Raw genomic sequence first — 13,891 nt, forward strand, 5'->3', positions numbered from 1 at the left:
ATTGAAACAATAAATTCAACATTATTAACAACGGAACAGAACATTTAATGTCAAGATGTATTACACTAAAGTTTGTACAATAATTAATTGTTGCTCGAACAAATTTAAACGGTTTTAAAACAGTAATCACTGGCTACTTCCTAGAGAGTACTTTCGAAATGGAACATGCTACCCTCTTGGGTGGCTGTGAAAAGAGCCCCTTTAGAGATTCCATTTGAAAAGAACAAACAGATGAGTAACCTCGTTCATCAACCCGTGAGAGCCCGTAGCGCTAAGCCTCCGCGCTCTTACGGCCAGTCTCGACGTAGACCGCTCGCTAGCGCACGCCTGCTACGCGCCCCTCTACGAACCACACGCGCTACGATAAACGAAATGAATAAATACGTCACGAACAGTGCAGTGCTACACAATAAATAAAATATAATTTAAATAAGTGTGTAAAATATAAATGTATATAAAGTGATAGTTGATTAATATTATATTGTTGTTAAAATTATAATCCAAGTTATTGTAAAAATGTATAGTTTAAGGAACGCGATAAGAATATTTATACTTCTACTAATAACACACGGTAAGTTTGATGTGATTTTCTCGTGATATCGTTACTTAGCTAGGCATTAATAAATAAACGTTTAATCGATGATAATAAACTATTCAATTCAACTAGTGTTTAGTATATTACGGGGTTAGATTTAATGATTGAAAATATAATTTGCATTTATATTAATTGAGGGTATAGAAATGGATTGTTTAATAATTTGATACATTGTGCGTTGATTAAAACCGTTGCGGAGTAATCTGGTAACATGAATACTAATATATGCATTCAGGTAACAGATAATTAATTCATTGACTATAACTCGTGAATTGTTTTTATTATGAAATCAATTATTCAACGGTTCGTTCAGATATTTTAGTTGAATATTTAAATTAATATACTAAAAGTAAAGTAATAATAAATGAATTCCTAATCATTCTGAAATGTTGAATTAATAAAAGACATGAAACTTAACACGTAATATTACAACATTAAAAATTAAAATACAACAAAAGATAACAAACGTTGAAAAATAATTCCCTCGATGAAATGCTTTGGAGGCAGCTTAATTGTTTTATATAAAATTACCTCAAAGAGGCCGGCTTGTATAGAGTAATTTTAGGAAAATGTTCCAGGCATATTTTATAGTGGTTTTGGCAAGGCGCGATTCTTGGAAAATATATTACACTGTTTGTTAGAGGGCAGCAGGCAATTAGTAAGGATTTGGTACCTCAGACCTTTGGCTTTGTCAAAATATTTTGTTGTAGTATATAAGGCAGGTATCTTAGTATTTGGTCATATGTCATCATTAGTTTTGAAGCGCCTTGATCGTTTTGAGCTCGGTGGGAGCGGGCTAGCCTCTATTTTGCTTAATACCTGGTCTGAGATATGATTTATGACTTAGGTTGTGTGCGAATGGATATTAGGTAGGTTTTCGTGAGCTGGCTATTTGAACGTCTTGTATAATGTGATTCCAATGATAGACGTATCATTAGTTATATAGGTAATGTGGGTAATCATTTAGCCTTTTGGAAACCTAGGCCTTTTGTAGGTCAGTCTCGATTGTCGGCACAGTACAAAGGGTTGTGCCCACGACTAAAATCACCGAAATATGATTCACAAACATTAATGGTGGGTAGTGCTCACTCGTTAACAACCAAAATTTGCTATACGGATGATCAAAGGCTTTACTTGAAACTGACTATGGCGGCATGACAATGGCAAGTGCTTTTGAAGCCTACAAATACTTAAGTAAACAATTTAAGTGTTACATTGAAGAAGCTGTATTTTGAAGTCTACATATTAAAGCGAACAATCTTATGTTTCTTAAAATAATATTGCAGGCACTGACATAGACCAAAAATTACAATTTATGTATGTTAGTGGTAGCTTCCATATAATAGGAAACAAGCCAGATTCTACATATACGTATGTATGTATGTATAAACTGACTAAGTTACCGACGGAAAATATTATACATATAACTATCCTGATACAGGAAACTTTGCCCAACCTCGGAATTTAACTTAGAACTTCAGGTACGGCAGTGGCCGTATCACAGGAGTCAGAGAGGAATTAAATAATAAATATTAACTTATCATGCTATCAATAAAGTAGGGTAGGTAAAGTACGACTTCTACAAAGTTATAGAAATACAATTAGATAAACGATATTACATGTTTCGCTTTGTTTCAGAAGTTATTTCCTAATCGTTGTAGTATCATGAGGAAATACAATTTCGAGACTTTTCCAAGGTTAAACTTATTCGTGACATTAATATACTTTTATACAAAGTAGGTACATTGTAGTAAATGTAGGTCGTGTTATAAACTATGCAACGTTATAGATTAATTTTTAATTAAAGGAGCCGTAATCTCGGGGGCGACAGGTAAAATGTGCCAATAATGTCTCTGTTCTTATGATAAAACAGCGGAAAATGTCAGGATACCTTTTGTAAGATTTATTAAATATCTTTTCGAAGTTTTGAGTAGTTCTTTTTAAAAAGGCAACTCCCACACTTAGAACTGCTCTATTATCGCTGGGATGTTTTACAAACATAAAAACAATGAACACAAATTAGAACCAGACTTGAGAAAATATTTTTGTTCCTTGAGAATCGAACGACCCGAAGCAATGATAATATGTGATATAATGACGTGATGACCTTAACCACTGCGCCACGGACCTCCGTGATAACCTTATCAAAAGTAGAATGATAAAGTCAAGTATAATATGAAGATTGCAAATATACACCAATAAAATTAGTTTCAAAATATCATAAAAAACATATGTATTATCAGTCGTTAATTGGGTTAAAATATCTGAAAAAACAAAGTAGTTTGGCGTAAGTACTCTTCCATAATCTAGTAATGGTATCTACTTAAGTGTTGACATTTGATCAAAATAAATATAATTTGATTGCTATTTCGAAAACTGTTCCGCAATTTTCTACAGTTGCTGCTATCGAGTATCGAGAATTTGAAATTTATAAGATGTTTTAAAAAATAGTGCATTCGGCATCCGCTAGGGGCACTGATAAGATTTTCATACAAAATTTGTCCATAGCTACTCGATTTCCAATAGTCATTACAGTTAGAAAATCGCTAGTCTGAACCCATTTTCAACTCATTTTCAGAACCTCGATGAATGTACAGTGGTGTCGCAAATATTCACCCCACATCAATATCTGTTTATATAGGTATATTTGTGTTCTTGTATTTGTGTATATCTCGTTGTTATTCTTGCTAGTGTCGGCCTGTGGGTCGCACAGACACATCGCTTGTCGGTTTTTACACAAACACCCCTTGTACACTTGACGTCGACTGTACCTCACAAATACTCTGTTACTTTGTAATATGTCAATGCATAATTTATTAGATTTTTTTTACTTTTATTCGTGTGACTTACTTTTTGGCCTGTAATAATTAAAAATACAGTTGAACATAGTGTAAGGTTTTCGTTAAGAATTGTATTTTTAATCTTGATGTAAGCGCTGTTAGTAAAAAAACATATTGTTTATTCAGTACAATTGTAAATGAAAATATATTAGAAGTTACTACATATACAAATAGAAGATTTTTTTGAAATTTATTTACCAAATCGAAATTATACATACATTACTTTCCGCGTGGGAATTGAACCCATGATATCCTTTAACGTGGAACTAAACCACTGTGCTTTGAATGTTGTTCCTGAATAGCTTCACGACAAATTAGATCATGATAATAGTGTATAGAATCTTATACATAATGTAATATCATTTTCTTTCATTATACGTATATAAGTATATATAAATATCTCTTTCATTACCCAATCAGGCCACAGCCTAGATACTTAAGCAGTTTAATACCACACAAGTTGAACATTCATAATTCAGACATAAAACAGGCCAGCTCAAGTGCTCGTAACTCGTAAAGATTATCGTTTTCACATTTTTATGGAGGCCTTAATTATGATATATATTGCCCAATTTTTCCACATCATGGAGTAGAAGATTATGCAAAATGGTTGAATCTTTAATAAGGATAATTGCTTCACTTCCCCAGGGTTTGTAGACTTTACGGCATGAAATTATTTTATTATGCCCGAGATTCTTCGTGATATTATAGTGGTGTTTAAAACAGCTCTTGGTTGTGTAGCTAATTGTTTTAGGTTCGATAAACGACGGTCTATGTTGGGTATCGTTAGGCATTCTTTTGCGGGCTCATTCATAGTTCGCTTAGAAAGGGTAAGCTTTTTTTAGAAGTAATTAATGATAGTTGTGTGATGTAAGCTTTAACCTCCCACGCAAGCGTGCGCAATCTAGGCAGCATATCGACGTCTTTTAAAGAATATAAACATAGTGAAGAAAATAATTCACGTGCTTGAAAGGTCTGTAGGTAGTTCAGGAAGGAATACATAATCTTCAAACCTTAGTCAGCCAGCGAAGTAGAATCAAAGCCGTCTCTCATATTGGTAGAAGGTGATTTCAGACCTCAATGTATATTTTTTAAATATTTGATGCACAAGGGTTTACTTAGTAATGTTTAAATAATTACGTTTTCTCGTAGTAAAAGCGCTAAGGATGTAGTTTACGGTGCGGCAAAATGTAAGATAACTGCGACAACATAGAAGTAGTTAAGTACTCATGATTGGTAGAATGTACCAGTAGTTATGTAGCCGTATATCGTTGTTTGTTCTACAGCCCCACGAATGCGTTGCTTACTCCCGTTTGCAATTTACTATTGCTAGTTTTCTGTAGTTCAGCTTGCAATAAGTAGGTTAGCGAAGTGGCCACACCGCTTGAATAGCTAATACTTGTATTATGGCTGTTACAAAGAAGTTTCGAGAATTTTCTACGAGTTACGTTACAAATATGCATGCAAAACAAAGCATGTACGTGACAATAGTATGTCCTTGTTTTATACTTTTTAAAAGAACTGTAAACTTATATTGTGGGAGACTGTTTATTCTACTATCTACTATAATGGCGAGTTCCGTAGAAAAATCAGTGTGTCGATTTTCTAGCACCATCGTCTATTGACAGCCGGTCAGCTATCGGGATATTTAATATTTAAAATGAACAGCGCTTCTGGCGTATTTTGCAACAACAATTTTTTTCAAGCCATTTATAATACTGTCAAACGTTCGCTGCTCGGTATTGAAAGTAGGAATTGCGGCTTCAACTCAATAGTTTTATTGCAATAACCAAAAGGTAGTTTTTGTTTCGTATTTATACAATTAATAAGGATTTATAGCCGTTTAAGGGCTGGGCCACGTGCCTATCACCCATCAATTTATCCAAACTATGTCAAGGGCTCCCTTCACCAGTTGATCAACATTAATTTACTCTAGTTATCATGTATGTTTGTTAAACTGTGGGCTGTAATCATGTATCGATTGTTTAATAGAGAGTTCTTCGGTTCTTGTTAGCACCTTTGGTAGACGTATAGTTCAACCACTTAGTACAGAACCTTGTGAACAAGATTTGCGGCTAGCGTAGACGTTGGAATATTACTACCCTTCTTTACCGATTGGCACAACACCATTCAATGTGTTACACATCACTACCTTACTCTGTATGTTTATAAGGTGGTAATGGTGTAATGTGTATAATCCATAATAAGGCTCTTTACTAAGTTGTCGGTCTATAGTAGAAAACATCAATCATAGAAAAGCGTTGTTTGCTGTCAAGTAATTACTGACTTCCGCATTCATTTGAGAGCAATTATTTTCGTCAATAGGAATAATTATTTTATGGTTTTGTTTTTTTTTTTACAAAACTTGTGAGTGACACGTGTATGGGTGCACGTGTACACGCGGTAATGACTTCACTTCAGGTTTCTGAGTACATTTAGAGGTAGTTTATCTATATAAACTATTTAACTATTTAAAAAAAATTGCAAACCATTTAAAGTAAAGGATATGTTACATTATTATTTCAATATTAAATGGCAATTCTTTACAACAGTTACTTAGTTATCTATATATATGTTCTACATTATTATACATATTTATTGCGACCTATATTTCAATACAATCCGTAGGTGACCTTCTCAAGTATTTCAAATATTCCCTATACCGATATTAATAATGTTCTTTATTTTATTGGATCTCCGTGGACCGCGAGCTCACCGAGTTGAGGTCGCACTGTGTAAATACACATCAAGTTATAATATTAGGAGACCTCTTATCTTGGAAATATAACGGAAATAATATAACTGGGACAGTTGTTTTATATTGCTGTTTATTGAACATAGAGATAGCTTTTGTGATCGGTTGGAATCTTTTTGGTATATTTGGTTGAACACATAAATATTAATTTGATGGCAAAAATTATCGAAATGATAATTTTGATCGCATTTATTTTACAATCAAGTATTATTTTTTGTTTTTTTTTTACACAATCATTCTCTTTGAATTTCTCTATAAGGTCGACATAGTCTTTTTCACTAGCCAAAGAGTCCTCGACAAAAAGTATTATTTAAAAAAGTTAGCCTACATTTTTTCCTGACTCCTGTAATCTCTATGCAAGAGTAACAGGAGTTTCGTGGGTCCTATTCTCTGTTTTCATTTTAATTTCACATTTCTCAAAATGAAAATAATAAACAGATACTTCCGCGTTTACAATTGTTTGATTAAAATTTGTTGAATTCCTTAGTATCGGTTGTGAAGCAGAAACAAACGGGAAATTCCAACGTCTTGTGGCATCTCACCGTTTGTGGAGATTCGTAAATGTTTTCACAAAATATAAATGAACGCAAAAGCCCGGCCTACAATGGAGTAAAGCCTCCTACACACATAGCGCGGTTGCGGGGCGGGCGCGGTTCGGATCGGGAGTACCGCGGGTGTAATTCCAAGTAGTCATGTAGACGACCACGCAAAAATTCCGGAGGTTTAGGAATTTGTAGCACCCACCATTGGTACCAGGACTAGTACAGCTGCACACGGCCTGCTTCCTCCTGTAGCGCGATTCTCAACAACTAACCAAGATTAGAGATCAGATCAAGAAACTAACCAAGATTAGAGATCAGATCAAGAAACTTTCTATAAAAACTTGATCAGTGCCGCTAGCCAGTGCCGAAGGACCTAATTGATACTCCTTCGTACCAAGTGTAGAGTCGCGCAATTGGTGTATGAACAGTGATCAGAGCGATTTCGTCTTGAAACTGATTCACCGCACTCCCGCTCTGTGTGTGTTTCATGCTTAAAGACCCGGCCTACAATGGAGCCTTATATATTAAAATAGGTAAATATGTTCTTAGCTATGTACGGATTACGTAGGCTTTTTTTCGTACGTTTTGTTAGCAATCCTGCGTAGACCTAGGTTTGAATAGGTACAGGACAAATAATAATACTAAATGTATCTTTTGCGACTGTACGTATTATTTTCAACAATACTATAAATAGTATAAATGATGAGCCGCAATCGATGTAATACTTTTAGTAATTAATTGGAAATATATATATAGAGATTTTTTTTATTAATTCGGTACTCGAAATTTTGCGATAATTTTTGCGGAAAACGTCATTTTATAGCTTCATTTACCTCATATATTCATAATATTCTCTTATGAAACCGTCAGCGGTGGAAAGTCAGAATTATAAAACGCACATTTTCGGGGTCAAACTCAACACGCAATACATTACGTGAAGGAAAATGTTGTGAAATCCCGAGAATACTTGGTAATTTTTTCAAATGTTATGTGATGTTATAAAATCTTGAAGTATGTACTATATGATTTCGTTCTACCGTTTTTTTGTTTTGTGGATGTAACTGGTACTGGCTGGAGAAACTTCATTCTTTTATGTGATAAGTATTAATTGTAATCGATATAAAAACGTCCGTATCATCTAGCAAAGTAAGTCTATATAACGCAAAATAAACAATACTTAACAATTAAAAATTCTTTGATCACTGCCCATCGATTTTATGTATCTGTATAAACAGTGCAAACTAGAAAATCTGAAGGCTCATTATAAATTCCAGAATTCCTGGTACTAAGGCTTCCTAAACCATACCAGTTGTAAGACTAAATTTGTGTATTTTATCATTTATTGATTATTGGTTCTTTTATTCTTTGGTCTCTGCCTACCCCTATGGGGAATAGGCGGGATTTTAGATATGCGCTATTGTCCCATGGTTGGGCAAAAGCTTTTCCCGTGGACTTACCGGCCCTAGGTCGTCAATTTTCTTCTACCAGAAATACGATTATAATAACTAGAAATAAGTATAACACAGCTAATGCACATAGCATAAAGATTAAACGTGGTATAACGCTAACACGGACATAAACGCTGCAACGTTGAAGTTGCGTCGTACTAATAAACTTCGTCGCTTACATGCAGTCGAGGCGTTTGCAAATTGTATTGTGTAAGTAGTGTCGAACTACATCTTATAACAATGTGAGTTCCTTGAAAGATTAGAGTTTAATGCAATATTATGCTTGATTTATGTTCTATTTAACACTTTTCGATAACTTAAAAAGTTACCTATCTTCATAAGTTAAAATGAAGTTAAAATAAGGCATATACAAATTTTGATAATCCATATAAAAATATCCACAGCAAAATTATAATCGGAATAACTGCCTTATAATTGTTTTGAGCTGTGACTCATGCCAGTACTAATCGGTCTCTCGTTCAATCTCCAAAACAGAAAAGCCATGTTTATCGTAATACACATTTATTTTTCCATAGCACCCAGAAGTTTCGTAACGTGCCTTGCATGTGACAATAAGTTGACTCAAAAAAAATGCCATTACTTCATTATATTTCCCTGGTATAAACTAAAAGAAATCTCAGCATACTAGTTTAAACTAACTTGCCAATTAACCTAACAAACTATTTCACATTGAAAGACTTAGGTTAGCGTGTCGACCTTATTTCTTTGACAGGTCTCAAGTCACGGTTATTAGTATCCACGACAACTGAAACATTCAATTAGGGTCTGTTTGTTACATTATTGAATAAGGCTTAATAAGACCTGGGTCAAACCTAACTGTCGTTCAAGAAATGTTGGTTATGCCGCAGGTTTTTCAACTTATTAGAAACTTACATTATACCTTTCTTTACTACTTTTACGTCATAGCTGATTATACTTTTTATGAAAATATTTTAAATGGTTAAGTTATTTAAGCTATCCTTAAAGGGATACAAAGTCCCTTACCTAGATGAGAGAGACCTATAGAAATGTGTTAAAGAATTCCTAAGCATACAAGTTTTGATCACGATGTTTTCCTTCACCGTTAGAAATAGAATAAGTGAAAATAATTTCTAAAACAAATATAGCTTCAAAAAGTCATTACTAGACACATACATTACAAGGCAACAGGCCTTGGATGGCATTTATTTATTAATAAAAAAACATCAACGACGTCGAAATTGCGGGCACAAGCTAGTGTCCAATTACTGAAAAAAAATACTGCATTTAAACAAGCAGTGATTGCAATTATACCTCTTGTTTTTTAATTAATTTTATTATACAATTGTTTTAAAGATAAAATTCCCTTTATTTCGATTGCTACAAAATAAGTGGCACGGAGAAATAAAAAGGAATAAAATATGAGATTAAAACTGCGCACTGATATCGCGTGAAACGGAAAATAGCGGGAAAAGGAAACCGTACAACTTTGTACAAAGAAATCTTTTATGAAGCTACCTTTTAATTATTTTATAGGTACTTAGTATTCAATATCGTGGAGTAATATAAAAGTTTTCCACTAAAGAACTTTAAAAATAGATCGGTTTCCAATTTAGTTTAAAACTAAAGTGATTTTTATATTGAAGTCTATTTTCATCATACACACAAAAACCAAACTTACTTTACGGTGGAAAGTAATCAACTTCCTATTTATAAATGTTTACTTAGTTTTCATAGTTTATTTTGGTTGACAACAAAACTAGTATTTTACGGTCACAAATCTTCATCATCGGAGTAATAAATCAAACTAGTTTCCACTCAAAACTCAACTCACTGAAGAAGTGGCCTTTGTCATTACTGAAACCAGAATCTATTGTTTTCCAAATTTTTATCCAAATTGATTCAGTTTTAAGGCCTACAATAAAGACATCCGATACATCCATATTATTTGAGCTAGTAGGATTTGTGTTTTCGAGAAATTTCCTATAAATTGTCAAGATGATTCCCATATTTGTCAAAATGATCCCTTACAAAATGATATTTGTGCATAGAATAATAGGCTGCAAAACAGACTGCCTCTAGATAACTCTAAGATCTCATATGAAACAATTAGAGGTCCACAATACAGTCTAGTATGCAATAAGGTACATAATCATTAAGTAGAACGATATTGTTTGGTACAGCTGTTCCGCCGCACGGTGGTCTCGCCCATAGGTCATAAATGTGAAAAGTCAGTTGCCACGTCACCACTTTTTATGTACACGTCATCATACACCGATAAACAAACAATCGAAAACTATAAACAGACCGACTATTTTACTTAATTATCATTACTTTGTGAACTTCCGAAGTGAGCGCTTCATTAAACGCAACTCACACCCTTATCAGCGACTCACGCGCACGTGTTTGTGTAATTGTGATTTATCGGAATTGTTTTGTTGTTGAGTGGTGTTTGTGCTATGGATTTCCAAGAACAAGGTATGTTTTTATTATTTTAATCTATTTTTTACCTGTATTTACTTATTATGTGTTTATTTTTAAATGCTACGCCACACAAGATTTTAGAGAAAAATTTACACTAGAGTAGATTTCATGTAGACTTTTAGTATATTTCGATATATTTCGAAAGATTGAGACTCACTTTAAAATAATTATCGAAATAGTTAATTTGAAAATATTTAGCTTTTATTTGCACAAATTTGCATCTCTCCGTACTACACCGCTTCTACGACTTTGCAGGCCCGCTCGTAGCCTCTCGTAGCACGATCTACGAAACATAAATCAATACTATTTTCTTTTTTTTCAGGTTCTTTGATTAAATGTACCTTTTCGAGGTTGCATTTATTTGAAGTTTGGTCATCTGTTAGTGGAAAAGTGGATTAAAATGTAAACACGTAATAGAAACAATACTACCTCCACTGTTGGATGAAGAAAATATTGACATTAAGTGTTTACAACAAAAGATATCAAACATATGTAGAAGTTTTGATATAAATTGGATAAATGTGCATAGAAGAGAAGAGAAGTAAATTAAAATAGGAAATTATTTATACAGAACCAATTTAGACTTAGATTAGGTTTAATAGTAGGCAAACCGCGAAGTGGCGGAAGCGGGACAACGAACGATGGAAATACTGCTAGAAAGTTCTTTAATAACTCTGCAATCTCAGTTGAAATAACAGGTGGAAATAAATATTTAATTGATCGTTGCTCTATAATTTTGCATGCTATGTCATCAGGATTTCATATTAATTCAGAAAAATTGAGTGAATATACTTTAGAAACCGCGTGACTTCTAGTTCAAGAATATCCATGGTACAATCTCCCAGCTTCCGTCCACAAAGTCCGTATCGTTTATTCATGGTGGTGAAGTTGCACAGTATTGTCTAATATATATTGGGGAAAAAAAATGATATGGCCTTTAGACGAGATCATACTCGAAAATGTCAAGAAAACTTACAAATACCGACTTATTAAATCGAGTTTTACTTAGTTCAGATCCATTTATTACTGGTCTTCGGAAACTTCCCCGTAAGAAAATGGGCATTATGTTAAAGCAGGTTATAGATTTAATAAATATAAGTTTACTTTTGTTATAGTAAGTTGTTTTTTGTTATTATGGTGGTAAATATATTCATATATTGTGATTATGATTTTTATTTCAAATAAGGCTCATATATAGATACATATAATATGTATATATTTATGTATGTATAAAATCTCCACTATATAGTAGAGATTTTATTCAATTATTATTATATACACTTACATTATAACCCCATACTGAAAAGCTATGATTTTTTAGTCGCAAGCATTTCTAACCAGGGAACATTTGATTTAAAATATTATTTTATTAATTTATTTCTGTTACAACTTTTATCGAATTGTTTTTTATAATAATTATGTGTAACTATATAGACTTTAAATCCATTTTTAATGGAAATAAACCTTAATTTAAGAAGTTACGGATTTATGACCGCCTTTGTTCAGCGGGGCGACCACCGTGCGCCGGTTCGTTGTTAATCCACAGAAAGGGTAGCGAGGTGTATTACGAACGAAATTAGTGTTGTTCAAAGCCACATTATTAAAATTAACCCTGTTTGCTGCTAGTGAATTTTAAGCTGGGGATGTTATTATAACTGTTAGGGCTTTGCAAAAATGCGCGCTATTTTTCTACGTGTTGATGTAGTGAAATATATTTTACTGATGTTCATTACGTTTTTAGCTATTACAAACTACTAAAGAAGAAAATGAATTGGGAGTTTGATAAATGTTTCGAACTCTACTTTTGAGACTCGATTCTCTATCAATATCGACTATCGGCAAAAGGCTTGCTATTTTTTTATGAAAATTACTAATTAATATAATAAGTACTAATTTTCCTTTACGTTCTGAATGTCAAACTCTCGACACTCGATAGTACCAACTGTAGAGAATTGCGCTATGGTTTTAAAAGAACAGTTTTTTGTAAGTGATGTTTGACTTTTCTCAAAACAAATATGTCACGATAGTGTGAGTTCTATTATTTAAACAACAGAAAACTTTTTTTGGTGCTTAAGTTTACTCGGGCAGCAAAATTGCAAAAGCAGTGTTGAATAACGGGAAAGTTAAAATGTGTACAGTTTACCCTCGCAAGGGCAGTAACTAACATTAATTTACATTAAACATGGTCAGATACGATACAAACCTCTATACATCAGAATTTGTCTCAGAGGGGAAAGAACCCGCCACCCCTGGGCTAAAAGACGAGGGCGTTCCGCACCATTTCAATCGTCAAATATCTATTGAATCTTTTTATCTGATGTTGACGATTGCAATCTAAAGTGACGCTTTTGTTTGGTGTTTGAAGAAAATGCATTTATTTTTGTTAGAAGTTTGATAAATATAGGTTTAAATTGACGTATTTGATTAACGTTGCTGAACGTAGTCGTTCTTTAGTCTTTAAAAAGGTGAACCAGTGTTGTACAATGCAGGAAAACCAAGGGGCAAAACGAGGACCTTTAAGTGCGTTATTTGATAAATTTGCACAATTATTTTATAGGAATTACTATAACTCACAGAAATATTTGGTTCAAATTAACTCTATTGCACGTAAAATATCCCACTCACAGTATTTAATTTTTTTTTCAGTTATGTTAGTGATGCGTTGCGTCTTTATGTTGGCGCCAAGGGAATGATTTCGTTAAATAATTAATAACTTTACAAAAATAAAATATATTTCAATTTCTCTGAACACTACGCTATTTTATAAAGTACTTAAGTTGTGAGGAAACAACATCGCAATTAATGTTTCCTTCTCATAATTCATTCATAATAGTTTACGAAGAACTACAAGCTGTGAATTAATAAACAAGTTTTTACTGTCCTACCTACTAAGTTTCTAGGAATATCATAATACCGCCTTCGCAGATACCTGAGAAGCAAACAATATCTTTTTCTAGGTATTTCTTAAGTGGTTCAACCTACAATGTTGGATTGAAAACTTGATACATTTTTCTCAACTAACTTGCCCTAGAGTCGTGTGGGTTTTCTAAAAAGTATCACATGTCACTTGTATCCGCAAAAATCGGGGTTGTCGGTACGAAAGTTATTTATACGTGGGCGTTGAAAGGTTTAATAGTTAGAATACTTGCTACCACACGAAATTAGCAATAGATAACATTACCAAATTTCTTAGAAGTTAGCCCCTTATATTTTGACACGATTAATTGTGATATTTATAGTGCATTGCG

At 33.4% G+C, this 13,891-nt stretch overlaps 1 protein-coding gene across 1 annotated transcript in view; it reads left to right on the plus strand.

Moving 5' to 3' along the window:
- Positions 1-310: 310 nt before the first annotated feature.
- Positions 311-13,891, plus strand: part of LOC142975777 (junctional adhesion molecule 2A-like) — a 140,903-nt gene continuing 127,322 nt past the window's right edge. The window contains exon 1 of the mRNA XM_076118845.1: positions 311-571. Within this exon, the coding sequence (XP_075974960.1) occupies positions 517-571 (55 nt within the window). The 5' untranslated portion in view covers positions 311-516. The remainder of the gene's footprint in view (positions 572-13,891) is intronic.

This window comes from Anticarsia gemmatalis, chromosome 9, assembly GCF_050436995.1.
Source record: "Anticarsia gemmatalis isolate Benzon Research Colony breed Stoneville strain chromosome 9, ilAntGemm2 primary, whole genome shotgun sequence".
Taxonomy (NCBI): Eukaryota; Metazoa; Arthropoda; class Insecta; order Lepidoptera; family Erebidae; genus Anticarsia; species Anticarsia gemmatalis.